Source organism: Erythrolamprus reginae, chromosome 2, assembly GCF_031021105.1.
Source record: "Erythrolamprus reginae isolate rEryReg1 chromosome 2, rEryReg1.hap1, whole genome shotgun sequence".
Taxonomy (NCBI): domain Eukaryota; kingdom Metazoa; phylum Chordata; class Lepidosauria; order Squamata; family Dipsadidae; genus Erythrolamprus; species Erythrolamprus reginae.
The window spans coordinates 329202122-329226519 of record NC_091951.1 but is presented as its reverse complement, the minus strand read 5'-3'; the positions used below and the strand labels follow the sequence as shown (position 1 = coordinate 329226519).

Genomic DNA, 24398 nt, shown 5'->3' with positions numbered 1-24398 from the left:
TCTTTGAGAGGAACAATTGGGATGCTTTCATTTGAGCTCTTGCACTAAACATGAGATTTACATGAGAAACATGAGAAACAGTACACTGAATGATCCCTTCCAATTTGGGGTTCTATGAAATCAGTTTCTTGGAGAGGCCCCTAGTTAACTATATGGCTCTCAATTCAAGCCATTGCTAGTACACTATATTTTCTATAATTTCAATAAGGCATGCCTAACATAATGTGTTTTTTTTTAATGGACATTAACTTTATCATACCATAAAAAACTAAAATTACCACCATTATTCTAATCTTCCCTATTCCCTATCTCCTTATATTCTTACGACTATAACTTTGTTGCTTATCACTATTGTTGTAATCAGAGGTCTTCAAACTTGGCAACTTTAAAACTTGTGGACTTTAACTCAACTTGTGGACTTCAATCTCAACTTCAAGTTGAAGACCACAAATCTTAAAGTTGCTAAGTTTGAGGAACCCTGTTAAGATACCCTGAAAGTTTATGCACTGGAAACAAATTCCTTGTATATCTAATCACACTTGGACAATAAAGAATTCTACTTCTAAACTATGCCAGCTAAACCTCTTCTAATTGTGCTCTTCTAATAGTGACAGTCACATATTTCTTAGCAACAGCCATTGTCTTTATCCATACCAAACAGCAGACTGAAAAATACAACTTGAAATCTATCAGCCCCGACCTTCTCTTACCTTTGTAACCTGGAGAATTTTATATTTAATTATTGGCTTCTTGCCTGTCACCTAAACCATCTCATAGAATACCCTATGAGACTAGACTTTCAATCCTGGGCCTAGAAAGTTTAGAACTAAGACGCCTTAAACAAGATCTAAGTATTGCCCACAAGATCATATGCTGCAACGTCCTGCCTGTCAGCGACTACTTCAGCTTGAACCACAACAACACAAGAGCACACAGCAGATTTAAACTTAATATTAACCGCTCCAAACTTGACTGTAAAAAATATGACTTCAGTAACCGAGTTGTTGAAGCATGGAACTCATTACCGGACTCCATAGTGTCATCCCCAAACCCCCAACACTTTACCCTTAGATTATCTACGGTTGACCTATCCAGATTCCTAAGAGGTCAGTAAGGGGCGAGTACAAGTGCACTAGAGTGCCTTCCGTCCCGTCCTATTTATTTATTTATTTATTATTTTATTTATTTATTATTTAGATTTGTATGTCGCCCCTCTCCGTAGACTCTCCTGTATCTCCTATTCCTTTCTTCTATTCCTATATCTTTTCTTCTATTCTTTCGTTGATATGTTCTATTACTATACCTTCTTTTCTATTATTTCTTAGATATATTTTACTATGAGAATCTCCTCTATAACCTTCATCATGTATTTTACTATGTGTATATAGATATATACCCACTAAAACCCTCATTGTGTATTGGACAAAATAAATAAAATAAAATAAAATCTCTTATCTGACCTTTGAATAATCTTCAGCTATTAATCCTGTTTCTCAAGGACATTCTTACAGACCATAACTTCAAGGGAGATCCAGATTGAAGTCCCCCCCCCATACACAGAAGCCAATTTAGGACAGACCCTCTCCCAATTTCCTTTGCAGGCGTCAAGGTTCCAAGTAATATATCCCTAACAATGAGAACTCCAAGGGAGGCATATTCCTCAAAGAACATTTTATTATGACATATCGAACATGCATTCAGCTTTGGTCGCCACAATGTAAAAATATGAGTCCTTCAGGGTTGGGTGGCATAGAAGTCAAATCAGATAGATATAGATAGATAGATAGATAGATAGATAGATAGATAGATAGATAGATAGATAGATAGATAGATAAGATAAGATAAGATAAGATAGATAGATAGATAGATAGATAGATAGATAGATAGATAGATAGATAGATAGATAGATAGATAGATAGATAATAAATAAATAAATAATCCCCTGGGATTGCGATGTCGATGATCCATACTTACTTTTTCTCCACAATCAGGATGTCTGGTGTGTTATGCTTCAGAATTCAGTCAGTCTGAAGTTGGAAGTCCCACAGTAGTTTTGCTTGCTCATTTTTGACCACTTTTCCGGGCTTATGATCCCACCAGTTTTTTGCCACTGGTTCCAGTGGATCATCTGTGCCACAGCATCATCTGTGCCACGGCTCGGGTTCTTAAGTAGAAAATGGTTCTTAAGAAGAGGCAAAAAAACCTTTAACCCCGGTTCTTATCTAGAAAAGTTCTTAAGTAGAAGCGTTCTTAAGTAGAGGTACCACTGTATAAATCTAAATGCTATTGCTATTGTTTAGATCTGGCCTGCGGGGCTGCCCTGGAAACAGCAAAGGACCAGCCCATGATGTTTCTGCCATGAAAATAGAACTCAGGAGGGCTGCATGCAGCCCTTGAAGCTTTGTTTCCACTGGTAGAGGGTTGCAGGAGGCCATCACAGCTGAAAACAGAGCTCAGGAGCCTGCTTTTACTGGCAGAGCGCTCGAGCCACCACGGGCGCCCCTCACATGCTCCCTGGCCACGCCCCATGCCCCTGAAGTCAAACACAACCCTGATGCAGCTCTCAATGAAATCGAGTTTGACACCCCTGCTTAAGATTATCATATCCCAAGCCTTGAAACAGCTAAATGGGAATGGTGAACTGATACATTTAAGAACCCAGATTGGATATTGGATAAAGTTGCCATGGCAGGAAAAGATTCCTTCTGGCCAAAATTTCAGTTGTGATAGGGTCTGTGATTGTGATTTCTCATTTCCTTAGTGTGTAGCTCATTCACTGTAGGGTTTTTAGAAACTCAGTTGAAGCACTTTTTCTTCCTTCCATCAATCTGATGGGATAGGAGAGTTGGCCACCATCGTCAACATCCATTAGCCCTTGTAGCAACACTACACTTTCTACCTAAGTGTAGCACATAAAAATATCAGCTACAATGTCCTACCTATCAATGACTACTTCAGCTTCAACCGCAACAATGTGCGAGCACACAATAGGTACAAACTTAAGGTAAACCGCTCCAAACTTGATTGCAGAAAATACGACTTCAGCAACAGAGTGGTAAATGCCTGGAATAAACTACCAGACTCTGTGGTTTCTTCCCCAAATCCCCAAAACTTTAACCTTAGACTGTTCACTGTTGACCTCACCCCATTCCTAAAAGGTCTGTAAGGGAAGTGCATAAGCGCACCAACGTGCCTACTATCCCTGTCCTAATGTTCCTATGTACTCAAAATCATCTTATGCATATATGTTTATACTTTTTGTGTAATCTTATATATGCTTGACAAAATAATAAATAATAATAATAATAATTTATTTTAGCTGCCCCTCTCCGTAGACTCGGGGCAGCTAACAACAATGATAAAAACAGCATGTGACAATCCAATAATAAAACAGCTAAAAACCCTTATTTATAAAAACCAAACATACACACAAACATACCATGCATAACTTGTAATGGCCTAGGGGGAAGGAATATCTCAACTCCCCCATGCCTGGCGGTATAAATGAGTCTTGAGTAGTTTACGAAAGACAGGGAGGGTGGGGGCAATTCTAATCTCCGGGGTGAGTTGGTTCCAGAGGGCCGGGGCCGCCACAGAGAAGGCTCTTCCCCTGGGTCCCGCCAAACGACATTGTTTAGTCGACGGGACCCGGAGAAGGCCAACTCTGTGGGACCTTATCGGTCGCTGGGATTCGTGCGGTAGCAGGCGGTTCCGGAGGTAGTCTGGTCCAAAACCATGTAGGGCTTTAAAGGTCATGACCAACACTTTGAATTGTGACTGGAATAAATAAAATAAATGCTTCTATTGTGTTGTTAAGCATTTGGGAATGCTTTCCCTCTGGCAGAACAAATTATATCTGACAAATAACATCAGACCTCCTGCGTGTACTCCAAGAACAATTGTGTTTCAGTGATTTTTTTTACTACACCTTTATTTATAGCTGGAATGGTTGTGTCTTGTGAGTACCCCTGCATGCAGTCGCTCCAAACCAGGAAGCTATTTAATTTAAATTGCTACTGTTTATGCCTGAAGGAGATAGTTGTTCCTCTCCATTTTCCTAATGTCACTGGTTTTGATGTCTCCCTGCATTATTTTTCCACTCAGTGGCTCAGTTGAAATGATCCTTTCTTATATTTTTTTTGCATAATTTTATTAGATAATTTAAACCGAAGATAAAAAAACTCATATAAAGGGAGAAACCGCAATGAAAGAAATCCAAGCTGAAAGTGCAAAAAAAAGGAGGAAAATGGAAGAAAGACAGGAAAGAAAGAAAAAGGATACAAAGAAGTCGTTCCCAATCTTATTTACTGTATGAGTTATACAGTAAGTACAAATATAAACTTATTTCTTATTCTATGGTTATTTATTTATTTATGTATGTATTTATGTATTTATTTATTTATGTATTTATGTATTTATGTATTTATGTATGTATTTATGTATGTATGTATGTATTTATTTATTTATTTATTGGATTTGTATGCCGCCCCTCCCCGGAGACTCGGGGCGGCTAACAGCAACAATAAAACAGTGTACAATAGTAATTCAATACTAAAAACGATTAAAAACCCATTAATATAAAAACCAAACACACATACATACATACATACCATGCATAAAATTGTAAAGGCCTAGGGGGAAAGAGGATCTCAATTCCCCCATGCCTGACAGCAGAGGTGGGTTTTAAGTAGCTTACGAAAGGCAAGGAGGGTGGAGGCAATTCTAATCTTTGGGGGGAGTTGGTTCCAGAGGGCCGGGGCCACCACAGAGAAGGCTCTTCCCCTGGGTCCCGCCAAATGACATTGTTTAGTTGACGGGACCCAGAGAAGATCCACTCTGTGGGACCTAACTGGTCACTGGGATTCGTGCAGCAGAAGGCGGTCCCTAAGATAATCTGGTCTGGTGCCATGAAGGGCTTTATAGGTCATAACCAACACTTTGAATTGTGACCGGAAACTGATCGGCAACCAATGCAGACTGCGGAGTGTTGGTGTGACATGGGCAAATTTAGGAAAGCCCATGATTGCTCTCGCAGCTGCATTCTGCACGATCTGAAGTTTCCGAACATTTTTCAAAGGTAGCCCCATGTAGAGAGCGTTACAGTAGTCGAGCCTCGAGGTGATGAGGGCATGAGTGACTGTGAGCAGTGACTCCCCGTCCAAGTAGGGTCGCAACTGGTGCACAAGGTGAACCTGGGCGAACGAATATAATATAACTCTTTTCTGGCTGGGGAATTCTGGGAATTGAAAACCCAGAATTCCCCTACAAAGTGGTGTGGACTTCAATTCCTGTCTAATCATCAAAACATAAATAATAAATTCATATTTTCCCCTGTTTTACACAAAAAATCCATAAGGGGCTTCCAGCCAGCAATAATTGTGGATAAACGACCTCCTCACAAGTCACATTCTACCGAATGGCATTTCTTTCAAAAGAAAATCTTTCAGGCAGGTTGGAAAGTAAAGACACCGAAAAGTCCAATGCAGCAAGCTGAAGGAATCTCAGATGTTTTCTATTTCAATGTCGTTTGGCGGGACCCAGGGGAAGAGCCTTCTCTGTGGCAGCCCCGACCCTTTGGAACCAACTCCCCCCAGATATCAGAGTTGCCCCCACCCTCCTAGCCTTTCGTAAGCTCCTTAAAACCCACCTCTGTCGTCAGGCATGGGGGAATTGATACTTTCCCTCCCCCTAGGCTTATAAAATTTATGCATGGTATGCTAGTATGTGTGATTGGTTTCTAAATTGGGGTTTTAAATTAACTTAAATATTAGATTTGTTTACATTGTATTATTATTGCTGTGAGCCGCCCCGAGTCTGCGGAGAGGGGCGGCATACAAATCTGATTAATAAATAAATAATAAATAAATTTCCACTGGCACAATACACAGTAAACTACACAACGGATTTTAGCTTAGCGTGTTGTGCAAACGCAGGCCATATGGACAGTTAATGACTCAGGGTGTGGCAAATCAAGAAAATGTGGTTGACTAAATCATGGATAAAACTGTATCATGTGAACAAAGCCAAAATAGCCTTGCTTGAAATACACCCCCGAGTAGCTATTTCTAAACAAAAAGCAGGATAACCATATGGTGAGTATAATATTTAGGCTGGGTAGTACAAATGTTCCACAAGCAACACAGCTACAGGAAACTAAACATTGATTCACAATATCACATTGCTAAGCAATGTTCCCTGTAAGGTGCGCGGCTGCACACAAAAACAACCCCCCGCGCAGCCTTTTCCAAGGCCGTGCATGGGAACTGGGCATCGGAGTTGGGGGCGGGGAGTGGCAATGAAAGGACGGGGAAATCTTCCAGCAACGAAGGTTCTCGCAGGGTGCGCACGCATGCTTCCCATTCCACTGCCAGCCCATCATGCGCCTGGGGGGGAGGCTGAACACTCCGCCGCAAACTTCAAAGAGGCTCGGCATCGGCCCATCCGCGGCAGGTGGTGGCAGGTGTCTACCGCCGGCGCCTCCTACCAAGGCGGGGATTGTGCCCAGAGGAGGCGGTGAGTCTCTGTGCCCGCTCGCTGAGGCACCTCCGCATCCAAAGCCAGAGCGACAGCAGCGAGGAGAGTGTCCCTCTTGATCTCATCTTACCCGAGGTAACGGAAGGCCTGCCGAAAGCCAAGCCGGGAACAACACATACACATACGCCGCCTCCTCCTCCTCTTTGAGTTGCCGGCTCCCAGTTTTCAGAATGGGGACTGAATGGGAGTCTGGGGTCAGAGGGTGGAGGCTTGTCGAGTGAGTCCTCCGCAGGGAGAGAAGAGGGAGGGTGAAAGAGGAAAAAGAGAGAGAGAGGAGAGAAAGAAAGAAAAGGGAAAGAGAAGGGAAAAAGAGGGAGGGAAAGAGAAGTGAAGAGGAATGGAGGAGGGAGGGAAGGGAGGGAGGGAAGGAAGAGAGAGAAAGAGGGAGGGAGAAAGAGAGGAAGAGACAAAGGGAGGGAGGAAGAGAGATAGCAAGAGTGAGAGAGAGAGAGAGAGAAAGCAAGAGAGAGAGAGAGAGAGATAAAAGGAGAGGAAGGAAGGAGGGAAGGGAGGAAGGAAGGAAGGAAGGAGAAATGGAGGGAGCAAGGAAGGAAGGAAGAATGAAATCAATGGAGGGACGGAGGAAGGAAGGAAGGACGTTTTTGGTGTGTGTGTAAATGTTTTTAAATTTTTCTCTCAACATACATTCAAACAATACAGTGTACCATCTAATTTTCCATGAATAAAATGCGGTATTTTGTTAGTAACTAATATCAATCATCAAAAAAGTTGCAAAAGTTTTTTTTCCTAATGATGTCATCCAGGTACATACTTTTCTTTTAATTAAATTCCCTCCTTAATGTTCCTTCAAAAAGTACACCACCAATTATATTTCTAACTTATTAACCATTATGCCAAAGTGCTTCCTTCCCTGATAATTCCCTGGTATTTCCCAAACTGCCTGTTTCCCTGATAATTTCCTGATTTCCCTGTTTTCCAGGTTTGCTGGACACCCTGAAGACACATCCAAATTTTTCAGCCTCTTTTGAGTGGGGGGAAAAATACAGTAAGTCTAAGTGCTACTGCTATTACACCTGAATCAGAGGAGTTGGCTTGGATGCGTAAAGCCTTTCCACTATGCAAGTTCATACTTAACAACAGGGCAGTACACAACCATTGTGCGCTTTGTTTTATTATTTTGAAAGTTACATATAAAAGATCGGGCGTACAGTATACAGCACATTCATTAGTCAGTTCACTTTTATTCCTTATCAGTGGGCAGAGTGAAACATTTGACAAACACAAGGCATGAAAGAGAAGGACCAACCCCCCCCCCTCCCCCATTCTACTACTTATATTAGGTGTACAATCAGGAAGGGTCCCTGGATAAATTGGTGGACCAGATTAGAGGATGAACTCACATATTATATGCACCTTTCCCAAATCTCCAGATGACTTGGTCAATAATAAATTAATTTTTTCCCCCTGCAAATTATTTATTCCTATTGGTGCCCATAGGCCTGCGTACTCCCACCCAGCTGTGCTAAAAAGCCACTATAGTGTCCTGATAATTATATTTTGTATACAGATTGCTTCCTTTGAACTTGCCTTCAGGTTACTCTATTGGTTTCATAATAATTTCTGGGTTCAGATGAAACTTTCTTGCACAACTTTGTTAAATGTTAAAAATGAGAAAAAATGAGAAAAAACTAATATAAACTAATATTTAAGAAAAAGAAGAGGGGAAAAAAAGAGTAAAAAGAGGCCAGAAGTGCTACATATTCTTAGTAACCTTCACCATCTCTTATATTTTCCCCCTAAATAGTCTTCTGCTACAAAATGCCTGCTCCTCCTAAGAGCAGTGTTTCTCAACCTCAGCTACTTGAAGATGTGTGGACTTCAACTCCCAGAATTTCTCAGTACCATGCTGGTTAGGGAATTCTGGGAGTTGAAGTCCATCCGTCTTCAGGTTGCCCAAGGTTTAGAAGCACTGCCTTAGTATATCACTAGCTGCTCATTAGCCCATAAGCAGGCATTCCAAGCTTCCAACATCATATATAGAAATTAAGTTCAGATTGCATCACCCAAAATCTTTGCTTGGATGTGGCTCCTTAATTTCTGTATTTCGGATCAGAAGGGCTTCTTGGGAAAGGAAAAAAAAGATCTATATCAGATTGCACTTGGAAATAGGCACTGGTTACTGAAAACCAACCAAATTCCTTTGTGCTTTCACATAAAAAAAGCAGAGATGTATCTCACTGGAATGCTAATGATCTGACCAAGCTTTAATGCTTCTGCAGTCAGTGCTTAGGTAGGAAAGAAAGAAATAAGGAAAGAAGCTTTGACTGGGGGAATTATTTTTTTTTTCAAATCTCTCAGACTAAGAAAGAAAAGCAGATGCTATCTGCTATTATTTGAAAACCTAAAGGAAAATGTCGAATAGCACCTTGATTAAAAATCTATGTGAACAATAAATTTTGTGTATTAGTGAAAACGTAGAATCCACACATTAGACGTATGAATATGGGCATCTGAATAAACAAGTCTAGTAAGAATAAGAAACTTATTTGTAACAACACAGCGGCAAAGTTCCGTGGCCACAAAGTTTCTGGTATGTGCAAGATGGACAATTCATTGTATATTTTTCATACAATTCTGGCGGTTAAATAAACAATTTTTGTGCCAACCCAACCCAAACAGACTGATAGACATTGCAGACAGTATTATTTCTGCAAATTAAGCAATTTTCTCCCCAATTTATCGTGCACATTTTATCCTGCCAGACATTTAATTTCTAATGCTTATGTTCACGCTTTCAGCAAGTAAGTGCTACTGGATAACCCATCAGAAAGTGCTTATATGTTACACTGAACAGAATCCATATATTACTGCAAATCTTGGAAACAAGATTTCTAGACTTTGGGGGTTCTGAGATCTCAACAAGCAAATATATGCTCCAGTCATCTAAACTCATATTTGTATTTCACAGGATGAGTAACTGGAAGGTTCAATAATGCTTACTTTATCAGAGAATATAAACAGCCCTTATGTCAGTGATGGCGAACCTATGACACGCGTGTCAGCACTGACACGCGGAGCCATTTTAGGTGACACGCCGGAGAAACAGGGAGCTTAGAGTGGTGAAGATGCAAATCTCCCCGCTTTCCAATTTCCCACCGACTGCAAGTACAGCAACTGCAATTATTATTATTATTTTTCCTCTCCCCTTAATTTTGTTTTGCACCAATTTTTTAAAAAATTGCGCCGGTTGCAATTTTAATTTTACTCCCAGGGCTATTTACCCGGGGTCCTACTTTGCTTACACATTAAACTGCTCATCCCATATCGCTCCGCCAGGATAGAAAGGATAGAGAGAAAGGGAATGAGAGAAAGGAAAGAGAGAGAAAGGGAGGGAGAGAAGGAAAGAGATAGAAAGGATAGAGAGAATGAGGGAATGAGAGAAAGGAAAGAGAGAAAGGGAGGGAGAGAAGGAAAGAGTGAGAGATAGAAAGGATAGAGAGAAAGGGAATGAGAGAAAGGAAAGAGAGAGAAAGGGAGGGAGAGAAGGAAAGAGAGATAGAAAGGATAGAGAGAAAGAGGGAATGAGGGAAAGGAAAGAGAGAGAAAGGGAGGGAGAGAAGGAAAGAGTGAGAGATAGAAAGGAGAGAGAGAAAGAGGGAATGAGAGAAAAGAAAGAGAGAAAGGGAGGGAGAGAAGGAAAGAGTGAGAGATAGAAAGGATAGAGAGAAAGGGAATGAGAGAAAGGGAAGAGAGATGAGAGAGGAAGGAGGAGAGAGAAAGAGAGAGAGGAGGGGTAGCGAATTATGGATGTCAGAACTCACGCATGCGTAGTAGCGTGCGCCCACACTTTTTAAAAAATTTTAAAAGAACAAGAGAAAGCATGAGAGAGAAAGAACAAGAGAGAGAGAGAAAGAAAATAAGAGAACAAGAGAGAGAGAGAAGGAAAGCAAGAGAGAAAAAAGATAGCAAGAGAAAGCAAGACAGATAGGGAGAGGAAAGGAGAGCGACAGAAATGAGAACAAAAAGGGGAGAAAAAAGGAGAAATGAGAAAATGATTGAGGCAGAGAATGAGAGGAGAGAGAAACAAAAGAGAGAGAGAGGTGATTTTTGAAGCATATGGTAAAAAGCATCCAAATAATAAGAACCCACCCCCAGCCCACACCTGTTTTTGAAAAGAATTTAATGATAAAAAAAACCCAGCCCTCAACTGGTTTTGGAAATGGTTCGAGTGTATACACACACACACATAAGGGGGGGAAAGAGACAGGGATGGAAAAAGAGGAGAAGTGAGAGGGAGAAGGAATGAGGGGAAAAGGGAGGAAGAGAGAGAAATGAGAGAAAAGGGGGAAAGACAGGAGAAATACCCAGAAATGAGACAGTGGTATAAATTTGAGGAGGGATGATTGATGATTGACTGTACAGTGGAACCCCGACATAAGAGCTGCTCTACTTAAGAGCAACTCGAGATAAGAGCTGGGAGGGGAGAGATATTTTTGTTCTACTTACAAGCCCAAATTCGAGATACAAGCGCCAAGGAGCTGTCTCCTGAAGCCAAACGCTAACTTCCGCGTTCGGCTTCAAGAGACAGCTGCGAAGCGGCGCGCGTGTTTTAAAAGGTTGCAGCCGGCCTGGGGGGCTCGGGGGGGTGCTTGCAGCTTTCTTTCTTGCTCTTTTTCTTTCTCTCTTTTACCTTCCCTTCCTCTATTTCTTCTTTTCTTTCTCCTTCCCACCTTCTTCCCTCCCTCCCTCCCTTCACTCATTCCTCTCTTACTCTCCCCTTTCATAAGTTTCCTTGCTTCCTTCCTCTGTTCCTGTCCCTTCCCCATTTCTTTCTTTCTTTCTTTCTTTCTTTCTTTCTTTCTTTCTTTCTTTCTTTCTTGCTTTCTTTCTTGCTCTTTTTCTTTCTCTCTTTTACCTTCCCTTCCTCTATTTCTTCTTTTCTTTCTCCTTCCCACCTTCTTCCCTCCCTCCTTCCCTTCACTCATTCCTCTCTTACTCTCCCCTTTCATAAGTTTCCTTGCTTCCTTCCTCTGTTCCTGTCCCTTCCCTCTTTCCTTCCTTCCTTCCCACCCTCCGTCCATTCATTCACCCATTCCTCTCTTGATCGCTTAAAGCCGGTCCCTGGTGCAAAAAGGGTTGGGGACCTCTTTCCTACAGGATTGGGTGGCAGAGAAGTTGAACATATGTAAATTTAAAAGTTTAAGAAAGTTTACAAGTTAAATGAAAGAAACTTCATTATTCATTTATATGTACATGTACATTTCTTCATTAAAAACATGTCTTTCTGCATAATTTAGACTAACTTTGTGAGTTTTTTGAGGGCTGGAACCAATTAAAATTATTTACATTAATTCCTATGGGGAAAAGTCGTTCGAGATAAGAGCTGCTCGACTTAAGAGCCCAGGTCCGGAACGAATTAAACTCGTATCTCGAGGTACCACTGTATTTATAAGGGGATGTTACATGGGATTGTATATATGAGGGGGTTATTTATGTATGTATGTATGTATGTATGTATGTATGTATGTATGTATTTATTTATTTATTTATTTATTTATTTATTTATTTATTTATTAGATTTGTGTCATTTTGGTTGGTGGTGTGCCCCAGGATTTTGTAAATGTAAAAAATGTGCCGCGGCTCAAAAAAGGTTGAAAATCACTGATTTAAAGCATATGGTAAAAGCACTTAAATAATAACAGAGAAAGAAAACCCCCAACCCTCACCTGTTTTTATTAATAGTTATGTTTTTGAATTTGCTGGTTGTTTTAGTTTTAATAGTAATAGAGTTTGGTTTGGTTTTATTATTAATTTCTTTTAATAAAAAAGAAGGGATTTATTATTTATTTATATTTATATTTATTTTTTGTTTGTTTATCTGTCTATCTACCTACCTACCTACCTATCTACCTATATATCTACCTACCTACCTATATATATATATATATATATATATACTTCTATGCCGCCCAGTTTTTTTCTCAAGGTGACACACCACCCGAGTTATGCTCAGTTTTTTGGCGAATTTTGACACACCAAGCTCAAAAGGTTGCCCATCACTGCCTTATGTAGTAGTCTTTTAGCAATACAACCCTGAAAATATATTGTCTAAATGTCCAATGTTCTGGTGATTCACAAATTTTAGGTAAACAATATGTTTGTGTTCAGATCTGTATACGTGTTTGTGTAATAGTGGTAGTAGTAGCTAGTGTACAGGCACTCTCAAATTGCCTTTCTGCATGTAAAAGTAACCTTAGCATAAAAGGAGTCATACATGCCCCTGGACACATTCAGAGGCACTAAAAATGGCGGGATTATTCTGAAGTTGGTAACTATAAACTGACTGCAGTTTTATCTGTTTGGAAAAGTTTGTGCATATTTCAACTTAAGAAGACAAGAGATGAGCATCTTAATTAAGTCATTTCCTCCACTACTGTTTAACAAAAGTCAAATCTGCAATACTACAATTAAAAATACCTAACTACCAAATCAAATTTTAAATTTGGAAACTGTACTGTACTGTTGCATAAAAGTAAATGTTTACAACTCAATTTGATGCTAACTACTTAAATAAAAACTGCTTTACAAAAAAACTCTGAATAATGCATAAATGCAAAAAAACAGGCATTTGATTCCCCTTCTCTGGAAGTATGGAAGAAAGGACCAGTGTACATTTCACGTTCAAATTTGCTTCATTGGCATGAGTTTTGGCGAAACCTGTTAAGAAAGGAGAGGGAAAAAATGAATTGACAGATAATTGCATTGCTACAGCCCTCTGAAGTAGCTACTGATTACAGCCAGTGACTATCACCATTTATAGTGGTGATAAGATGACAAAAAACCCACAATGTTTTTCCCTCCAATAAAAACCTGAGTTTCAACTTCAATTTTTCAGGAAGGAGAAGGAGAGGAGGAACAGGTACAGATTATGGTATCATGAACCAAGAAGATATGAACTCTAGTTTGGAGACACTTTTGAACAAAGCTTTGTGGTACTATCACTTGCTTTGTTATTATCTAGGAAAATTGATGGGACCAAAACATCTTGGAAATATTATGATGGATTGGAGTACTAAAAATAAAGCTCGACTACTGTAACGCTCTCTACATGGGGCTACCTTTGAAAAGTGTTCGGAAACTTCAGATCGTGCAGAATGCAGCTGCGAGAGCAATTATGGGCTTCTCTAAGTATGCCCATATTACTCCAACACTCCGCAGTCTGCATTGGTTGCCGATCAGTTTCCGGTCACAATTCAAAGTGTTGGTCAAGACCTATAAAGCCCTTCATGGCACCAGACCAGAATATCTTCGGGACCGCCTCCTGCCGCACGAATCCCAGCGACTGGTTAGGTCCCACAGAGTCGGCCTTTTTCGGGTCCCGTCGACTAAACAATGTCGTCTGGCGGGACCCAGGGGAAGAGCCTTCTCTGTGGGGGCTCTGACCCTCTGGAACCAGCTCCCCCCTGAGATTAGGATTGCCCCCACCCTCCCTGCCTTTCATAAACTCCTTAAGACCCACCTCTGCCGTCAGGCATGGGGGAACTAAAACATCTCCCCCTTGCCCATGTTGTCTTGCCGTTTGATTGATTGACTGTATGCCTGTTTTTTATATATATTGGGACTGTTTTATGAATTTCCTAACTTAAATTGTAATTAGATTGGTGGGTTTGGATTTGTTACTATGTACTGCTTTTACTATTGTTGTGAGCCGCCCCGAGTTTGCGGAGAGGGGCGGCATATAAATCCAATAAATCTAATCTAATCTAATCTAATTTAGAACGCTCATACAAACAGGGGGGGAAATCTTGCTCTTTCAGATATATGAAGTACTGAACAAACACATGTTATGGGAGGCAATGAGTGTATTTTGAATTCTTACGTATAATTCTGCCTTCTAAATTTATTGGTCCAGAATTTGGTCCTTATGTGGACTTTAGCTCCCTGAATTTTCCAGCCAAAAAAGACAGTGCAGTGTTGAAGTGCTTTTAACCTGGAAGACGCTCAAGCTGGGATGTATTTGCTAAGTAACAGCTGTTTCATTTGCACAGCTCCATTTTTCCAACACCCCGTTGCATCATAAGAGATTATAGTTTGGTATCAACTACTACAAATTGATGATGGAGCAAGTTTTAGGTTAGCTGCCAGTATCCAGGAACCCTCTGCCATAATGACAATTAACAGTTTTATTGGATTGTTTAAACACTCAAGAAGCATTGCGTAAATTCTATTTTTCATGAGAAAAGGGATTCAAGAATGAAGACAAAGGCAATTACCAACAATAACAATGTTGAATGAAATAATTACAAACAAAGATCTTGTTCGCTTCGCTTGAATGACGGGTCAGTGCCCATTTTTGGCACCAAGGGAAGGGAGAAAGAGCCCCATGGATTCTTGAGTGCTATCTAATTTCAACCAGGTTTGAATTAAAAAGCACAGCATCCCATGTCTAGTGTGAGTACTATCTCTATATTCAATCTAGTACTACTGATTTGGATGAGCAACGTAATTCCCAAAGGTAAAACAGATCCAGCAAGATTTTATGTTTTCTGTTTCTATTCCTGGTTTGCCCTAACACCAAAGATTTCATGTCACAAATCGCTTTCAACTCTTTAAAAAAAGTGACCACCTGTCTTTAATCAAATATGATTAGTGCCTGCATCATAATGCAGTGATGGCAAACCTATGGCAAGGGTGCTACAGGTGGCACGCAGAGCCCTGTCTGCTGGCACCGGAGCCATTGCCCTAGCTTAGCTCCAACGTGCATGTGTGTGCTGGCCAGCTGATATTTGGTTCACAGGCTCCGGGAGGGCGTTTCTGGCTTCCAGAGAGCCTCCAGGGAGATAAGGGAGGGTGTTTTTACCCTCCCCATCTCCAGGGAAGGCTTTGGAGCCTGGGGAGGGCGAAACACGAGCCTACTGGCCTGCTCAAAAGTTGGGAAGCAGGCCATTTCTGGCCTCCAGAGGACCTCTGGGGAGCAGGGGAAGCTGTTTTCAACCTCCCAAGGCATTGAATTATGGGTGCGGGCACTCACGCATGTCCGCGCATGCTTTTTCGGCACCCAAGGGAAAAAAAGGTTTGCCATCATTGTCATAATGTAATCATGACATAAGAAATGTTAAGTGCTGGAGGCCATAAAAGTTCTGTTCCTTCATGCATTTCAGCAGAATGGAATAGAAATAAATGTATACATGGATTAACTCAGTTATGTACAACTATCTGTGCATTGAAGCAAACCAAAAGCTTCCAACATCTTCCCTTAACTTCATGCCCTCCAAATATTTAGCACGAAAGTTCTGGGAGTTGATCCAACACATCTGGAGGATACTGGATTGAGGAAGCTAATCCATGTATAGATTGGTTTCTGTTCTCTTCCATTAAAATCCCACAGAGTTCAGTGGGACTTAAACGACCTAAGCCTGAATAGCAAGTGCGTGGGCAAACTTCTCTTGTCTTCTCTCAGCAGTAATCTGGCAAAGACCACATGGTCTAAAACAAGCAGTCAACACGGCTTCAGCCAACATTGGTGTCGTTATCTGTCACACTCTTTTTTCCCCTCTTTCTGACACTTTGTCTCCCCACTCCTACCCATAAACAGTAGGCATCAGGTTGAGACAAAGAGCTTTTAACTGAGAGGTTTGATTGATCCCTTCCAACGGATGAGTAGGCAGAAAGACTGAAATTAGGCCAAAGTCACAGGCAGCTTTGTCTACTCTTTCCAGTTCTTTCTAGCCATGATAGAATGTGCACCTGCAGAAGTGAGGGAGAGTTTTGATCCTATGGTTTATTCCTACAACTCATTTCCTTTAAAAACTGATGCTATCCAGGGCCACCCAAGGTGGTAAGGCTTTAAATGTCAATGTGTTCTACCAAGCCATTATTTTTTTTCCAGAAATGCAAGGTAACCACCCTAGATTCTCAAGATACTGCTTTAATCTCACATTTAATTTTCTAGAGCAGTGTTTCCCAACCTTGGCCACTTGAAGATATTTGGACTTCAACTCCCAGAATTCCCCAGCCAGCAAATGCTGGCTGGGGAATTCTGGGAGTTGAAGTCCAGATATCTTTAAGTGGCCAAGGTTGGGAAACACTGTTCTAGAGCATAATTGAGTGTTATGGCTTTTACCATGTTCTCCCTTTTCCTGCGGAATTTAATTTAGAGATTTCAGCTTATTAGCGCAATTTAGAAAACAATGGTTCCTTCTTGTTTGTAGGAATGAATGGCAACATCTCAAGGCCACCGCTAAGGTATTGCTCTCCACAAAAGCATACAATTAATAAATATATTGTTACATAAAACCTTAAAAATTGTCGATAATTCTAAAGCTATGTTTTTTAATTGATGGCTTGATGGAATGTATTATTGACATTTAAAGGCTTACAGCCTTGGGTCAAATCCATTTTTAAAGGAATCCGACTTGTAGGTAGAAAACACAGGATCAAAACTGGTAAACTTTTAGCAAATCATTAAGGCCAAGACCCTTTTTGTACAGTATATTCTATTTGTCTGTAAGTTTGTAGCTGCAGGCCAAGAAGCTTTTGCGTCTTGGAGGAGCAGATCTGACACTTGGGATTTTAGTTGCTGAGCCCTCTGTTTACAAAATAGTTTCAGAAAGTAGGGGTGCTGATCCATGTTGCTACCCAGATTAATTTGCTACTTTTATGTAAATATGTTTATATTCCTATAATGGTTTATATTCCTATAATGGTCAGTTACTGCAAACATTTTTCACAGCACCTTATGAATGTAATCAACAACATGCAAGGGTAAGACAACATTGTACAGAAACATTATAATATTGCCAGAAGATTGGCTCACTCTAAGTAAAGCCAATGAGCCATCTTTTCTAAGAAACTGAAATGCATAAATTACAGTGGTACCTCTACTTATGAACTTAATTCATTCAGTGACCAGATTCTTAAGTAGAAAAGTTTGTAAGAAGAAGCAATTTTTCCCATAGGAATCAATGTAAAAGCTAATAATGCATGCGATTGGGGAAACCACAGGTAGGGTGGAGATTGGTAGAGAGAGGCCCCACGGAGGCTTCTCCCTGCCTTTTCCAGCCCTATTTCCTCCCGGGAGATTCCTAGAGAGGCCCCACAGAGGCTTCTCCTGCCTTTTCCTGTTACAGTTTCGGAGGCTCAGGTTTGTAAATGGAAAATGGTTCTTGAAAAGAGGCAAAAAAATCTTGAACACCCCGTTCTTATCTAGAAAAGCTCGTAAGTAGAGGCGTTCTTAGGTAGAGGTACCACTGTACTTTCCTCTCCTTAGTCTGGACAAGTTATACCACCACTGGCTTTAAAAAAAACAACAATGTACTATTATCAACTGTTAACCTTTTGTCATTCACATTTGAAAGGCCACAACCTTCACTAAACCAGGAGGAGGCAAAGTTGGCTCTTCTATGACTTGTGGACTTCAATTCCCAGAATTCCTGAGCCAATCATACTAGCTCAGGAATTCTGGGAGTTGAAGTCCACATGTCATAAAAGAGCCAACTTTGCCTCCCCCTGGACACTCAATGTCCGCGGGCTGGATGCAGTCCACAGGATACTTAGATCTGGCTGGCAGGACCAACCTAAAAACAGCAAAAGATTGGCCCGCGGTGCCTCTGCCAACAAAAACAGAGCTCCATTTTCATTGGCAGAGGGTTGCAGGAGGCTGCTGCAGCCGAAAACAAAGCTTGGGAACCCGTTTTGGCTGGCAGAGCTGTTGTGCCACCACAGGCGCCCCCAACACAAGTGATGTTGATCTGCCTCCTCCCCTCCAGCCCCCTTGAGATCAAACACAACCCTGATGCAGCCCTCAATGAAATTGAGTTTGACACCCCTGCACTAGATCAAGAGTAAGGGACTCACAGAATCCCGTCTTCTTTAGCAATTTATTTCTGCTCTATATTTAACTAGTTAAAGACTTACAGTAAAGTCAGCACCAGTGGATTTTTTGATCTCATCTACAGACTCGCCTTCCCAGATTTCGATCAGTGTCAGTCCTTTTTTCTTATCGACATCAAAAACAGCCTAAAGGATTGAAACAAGTTATAAAGAGGTTTAGTTAGAATGGAAAACTCTGCTGACCTAGAAGGCTGATTCAAACTCTGAAAAACAATCCCTGCTCTTGAGTCCTCATGTATGGTTGCCTGTTCCTCTGTTTTCCTACACTTATGCTTGTTCCCTTCCACCTACTTTAAAGGCAGCATTTAAACAATTCAAGCATGAACAGCTCAAGAAAACTAGCTGTTGATGCTACTATTCCCAAACTCATACCACATACTTGTTGCCAGATGATGTCTCTCTTAATTGATTGGTGGGAGAGTAAGCACAACCAACCAGTTACCATATTTTTCGGAGTATAAGAGGCACCTTTTTATTCCCCTAAAAGAGGCTGAGAATTTGGGTGCGTCTTATACTCTGAATGTAGCTTTTTTTCCCTCCAGCCCTAACTAGCAGCTAACGATCTCCCCAGCTATTACCTTGCAGGCTTTTCATTGTTTCTCTCTGCAAATAATGTTTTCCAGGCCTTAAGTCTTTGCAGGGTTTTTTTCATTAATCAAACTTTCTTTGAATAAGTTTCTTTCCAGCCCTAACCAGGTGCTAATAATGTTCACAGCTCTTAACAGTTTGCAAGCTCTTTCACTGTTACTCTCCGCAAAGAATGTTTTCCAAGCCCTAAGTCTTTGCAAGTTTTTTTAATGTTCTCTACTTGCTCTGTCTGTTTCTTTCCAGCTCTAACCAGGTGCTAACAATATTCCCATATTCTCTTTCATTGTTACTCTCCCCAATAAGGTTTTTTAAAGCCCTAACCGGGGATAAAATAATGTGCTGAAGCTGACCAAACTAAAGACTCTAGCTAGATGAATATCTGGTAAGCAGATTCTTTTCCTTATTTTCCTTCCCAAAAACTAAGGTGTGTCTTATACTCTGGTGCATCTTATACTCCAAAAAGTACGGTAAGTATCTGTAAGTAATGACATTATATTTAAGATCATTGTATGTAAAAACTAGAAGAATGGAAGGAAGTGCTAAACCCAGTCATTTCCTTGACAGGCTGGTTTTTAATCTGTCAAGAGCTTTTTTGCACGACTATCAAGATATCCTTTCCCACCAACAATTTGTAAATGGTAAAGGCCTGGCAACAGTTAGATGATAACAGATTGCTTTCATACAGTGTGAGAAAAGAGTAGTATAGTCCCTTCCTTGAAGCCTGTTGATAAAAACTACAAAGCATTAATGAAAGGGTTGCTTCAATAGAACAGTCTAATATTTTCCCAAAAAACTGGAGGCAGGTGGTAAAAAGAAGCTGTGTATGAAAATGGGAGATCACACAAAAATAAATAGATCTCAAAATCCTTTAGAGTCCCTTTTGCTGTCCCACCATTGAACCAGTCAGGAATCTGTATTTCTCTAGCCAAGAGCCCACAGATGGTCTGGGATCATAGTTCTGAGCCAGCAGAGCTAAAATCTGCCAGGTTGGGGAATCAAGCCATAAATAATTAGGCACCCTGGAGCAATAGCCTACTAGCCTGAATGACAGCTCGTTGAAAAAACTTTAATTCTCCTTCATGGTAAGCTTACAAGGTGGAGACAGACATGAGTTGGAAAGAAAAAAAAGAGATGGCTATTATTTTATATATACATTTCTATATATTAATTCTAATCTTCAGGCTGTTTCCCCTTATTAATTGAACTGAAAATAATACAGAGCAAAAATGCAGGCATTGGGCCTTGCTTTCTGAGACCAAGATTAAAAAAAGGTCATTTGAGCAAGACAATATTTGAATATTATTATTCCAGGGCTTGTCTTAGACAATTTATTGCCTGCTCTGTCTTGCAGGTTTGTTATAAAAAATAACAAGGCTCCCTCCTCCTAAATTCTTTAGGGCAGTGGTCCCCAACGTTTTTTCCACCAGGGACCAGTTTCAGCAAGGCAATTTTTCTATGGCCCGGTGGGGGCGGAAAGGGGTGTGGTTGGGGGCGGGATTAAGCATGGGGGTGCTGGTTCTTCCCGCCCCTCTTTCCCACCATCGCCCTGTGGCCGGCAGAACCTGCCTCCCAAACCCTCTTGCCCGGCGGCAGGTGAAGCGCTGGAGGGAGGGGGTCAGGCCGGCCCTCCTGCCTCCCCCCCCCAGCCAAAAACGCAAAGGCGTGCCACGGCAGAAGCCAAAAGAGGCTTGAGCCTTCCGGTCCTTCCCGCCCCTCTGTCCCGTCCATCGCCCTGTGGCCGGCAGAACCTGCCTCCCAAGGCCTCTTTCCCAGCAGGAGATGAAGCGCTGGAGGGAGGGGGCGGCGGCAGGAGGACTGGCAGCTGCTGACTCCACGGACTGGTGCAACATGCCCCGCGGCCCGGTACTGGTCCGCGGCCCAGTGGTTGGGGACCCCTGCTTTAGGGTATGTGAGAAAGGAAATAAGCTAAAAGTAACCAAACCAAGTACTTTACCCTTTCTGTTATGATGCGATCCACACACTGCTTCCCAGTGATTGGCAAAGTGCACTTTTCCAGTATTTTGTGGGCATTACCCTGCAACAGAACACAGATTTCACTCCCATAAATTTTCATCTTTCAACTATTTGCTTTGAAATCAGAAACACATGACTTTTCAAAAGCAAAAAATACAGTACAGTGATACCTCGTCTTACAAACGCCTCATCATACAAACTTTTCGAGATACAAACCTGGGGTTTAAGATTTTTTTGCCTCTTCTTACAAACTATTTTCACCTGACAAACCCACCGCTGCCACTGGGATGCCCCACCTCTGGACTTCTGTTGCCAGCGAAGCACCCGTTTTTGCACTGCTGGGATTCCCCCGAGGCTCCCCTCCATGGGAAACCCCACCTCCGGACTTCCGTGTTTTTGTGATGCTGCAGGGGAATCCCAGCAGCGCAAAAACGGCCGCTTCGCTGACAACGGAAGTCCGGAGGTGGAGTTTCCCAGCGACAGGAGCCTCAGTGAAATCGCAGCATCGCAAAAACACAAAGGTCCGGAGTTGGGGTTTTGAGGACTTCGGTGTTTTTGCACTGCTGGGATTCCCCTGAAGCTCCTCTCCATGGAAAACCCCACCTCCGGACTTCTGCTGACAGCAAAGCACTTGTTTTTGCGATGCTGGGATTTCCCTGCTGGGATTCCCCTGCAGCATCGCAAAAACACGGAAGTCCAGAGGTGGGGTTTCCCATGGAGGGGAGCCTCAGGGGAATCTCAGCAGTGCAAAAACGGGCACTTCGGCTGGCAAAAGGGGTGAATTTTGGGCTTGCACGCATTAATCGCTTTTCCATTGATTCCTATGGGAAACATTGTTTCGTCTTACAAACTTTTCACCTTAAGAACCTCATCCCGGAATCAATTAAGTTTGTAAGACAAGTTATCACTGTACTTCTTTTTAGTTACTTTCGGAGTTTTCACAGAAGATTGAGTGATTGATTGATTGATTGATCATTCATCCACCCACCCATCCATCCATTCATTTGGATTTCTATGTCGCCCTTCTCCGTAGACTCAGGGTGGCTTACAAAACAAGAATAAATGCAAAATGCAACATGCAAGAAACCCAAACATAAAATCTGATTCTAATACCTGATTTGGATATCTGTATAGTCATTTTTTGATGTAAAGTGGGGCTTGCTCACAGAATGTTTACTAAAATCTGACTACTTTAATCAATGCATTTCGTGTCCTCATTCCTCCTAATTTCCACTGTGCTATTAATAAATTTTGACAAATTAAATTCAGTTTTCTGTAGCCTGGCCTTTTCCAGCTATACTAGAGTGCACACTGAACACATCAGAATCATGCTATGCTGGAAAAGGACACCCAACTTTCTTGTATGCTATCCTGTCCATTCATTCAGGAGCTTACCAAGGCTATTTTGAGAATATGGAGTAGAATGAACCTTAGATCAGGCCAATTAAGGAGAGCCTTTCTTTTATGTCATCCTATATCATGTAAATAGTCAGATGTTAATAGTAATTGATATTGTATTAAATTTAAAATGAGAAAAAGAAATGATGCCTTTTAATTGTGAATACGTTAATCTGTTCACTGGTTGCTTGAAAAAGTTTCATACTTTTACTAGTAAAAGTTCAGCTATGGGTGAACTTAGTTAATAGTTCTCCACTTCTGCTTTTCAATCTAATTGGATTATTCTAAGAAGCAACTTGAAAGTACTTTGCAACCATTAATCAATGTCATTGTGTAGAATTTTGCAGTAATGCTAACTCTTCTTTATAGCTATGCATATTACCTCTTTTTTAACTTAAACTCTTTGAAACATTCTTTGTTATGTCCCTTTCTTTTTACTACAGAAAACAATTACTTCATTCTAATGTATAAAAGGATGTCCAGAATGTAGTTTTAAAAAGTCAAAAACAAATCCACCATAGTATAACCAAAACTGTTCGGTTGATGGTCAGGATATTACAAGCACAGTCCTTTGTACATATATTGATACAAGAGATGAAGTTTCCTTGCCATGGTTGCTAACAGAATTTTGACAACACATCATTTCACTCAAAATATACTGCTCAAAACAATAAAGGGAACACTCAAAGAACACATCCTAGATCTGAATTAATGAAATATTCTCATTAAATACTTTGTTCTGTACAAAGTTGAATGTGCACAACAGCATGTGAAATTGATTATCAATCAGTGTTGCTTACTAAATGGACAGTTTGATTTCACAGAAGTTTGATTTACTTGGAGTTATATTGTGTTGATTAAGTGTTCCCCTTTTTAAAAAGAATATATATATGTATTGTTTTTACCTTTGCTGAGTGTTCCATAGTCACTACTACTTTAGTTCTTGAGCTGGATACCAAATCCATTGCACCACCCATTCCTTTCACCATCTTTCCCTAGAAAAAGAAAGACAGAAAGAAAAGAAAGAAGGAAGGAAGGAAGGAAGGAAGGAGAAATGTAGGGAGGAAAGAAGGAGAAATGTAGGGAGGGAGGGAGGAAGGGAGGAAGGGAGGAGAAATGGGGGGAAGAAGGAAGGAAGGAAAGAAAGGAAGGAAGGAAGGAAGAAAGAAAGAAAGAAAGAAAGAAAGAAAGAAAGAAAGAAAGAAAGAAAGAAAGAAAGAAAGAAAGAAAGAAAGAAAGAAAGAAAGAAAGAAAGAAAGAAAGAAAGAAAGAAAGAAAGAAAGAAAGAAAGAAAGAAAGAAAGCTGGCAGGTTAGATGCATTAAAATACAAATATCTCAAAAGCTTTTGTTTTTAAGGTTAATTCCTGCAAATGTTAAGAGTGCTCCCTTTGTTTCAATCCATCCTCGATTACCAAGGGAAATGGATCACTATTAAGACACATTTCAATATGAGGAAGTAAGGTCAATACACAAATAACAAACTTTCTATTATCTTAAAGCAGATATAATTTCACATTTGAGATGCATAATCCAAGATTTGCTTGTTTGTTTGAAGGCTCAGGGTATCGGCCAATTTATAGCAGCAGTACAGTCGAGATGTCAGCTCAGAAATATCATTGATTTTAAATAAAAAGAGACAAGCTCATATTAATTCTATTTGTTGCTGATTTGAAGACACTTCACTTTAAACTCATTTTATTCTATTGCTTTTTTTTGTTATGGTTACATTTTATTGATGGATTCCAGATTTTCATACTATTATGATGCTAGTATCACCCTAACATATGGGGGTACTGTATAATCAATTTTCTCCATTATTTCTGAGTTCTATCCTGTGGATGCTTAAAATCAATTTATATGCAAGAGATAGGAAGGGGAATACAGGGAGGGTGGGGATTTGCTGATTAAAAGAGAGAAGAAGAGTGAAAGAACACTTTTCAGTGTGTACCAGTACTCAAAAGGTGTTAAGCAAGATTTATTTATATTTTCCTTCCCAGGAAGGAAATTAAAATAACTGTATGCAAAAAAAAAACCCCAAAAAAGGGCCTTG

At 40.8% G+C, this 24398-nt stretch overlaps 1 protein-coding gene across 1 annotated transcript in view; it reads right to left on the bottom strand.

Moving 5' to 3' along the window:
- Positions 1-7650: 7650 nt before the first annotated feature.
- The window catches only part of OXCT1 (3-oxoacid CoA-transferase 1), a 103608-nt gene continuing 86860 nt past the window's right edge, over positions 7651-24398 (bottom strand). Inside the window, exons 14-18 of the mRNA XM_070743383.1 lie at positions 23253-23342; positions 20930-21010; positions 18412-18513; positions 12559-13212; positions 7651-9518 (exon numbers count right to left, since the gene is read on the bottom strand). Of these exons, the coding sequence (XP_070599484.1) occupies positions 13177-13212; positions 18412-18513; positions 20930-21010; positions 23253-23342 (309 nt within the window). The 3' untranslated portion in view covers positions 7651-9518; positions 12559-13176. The remainder of the gene's footprint in view (positions 9519-12558; positions 13213-18411; positions 18514-20929; positions 21011-23252; positions 23343-24398) is intronic.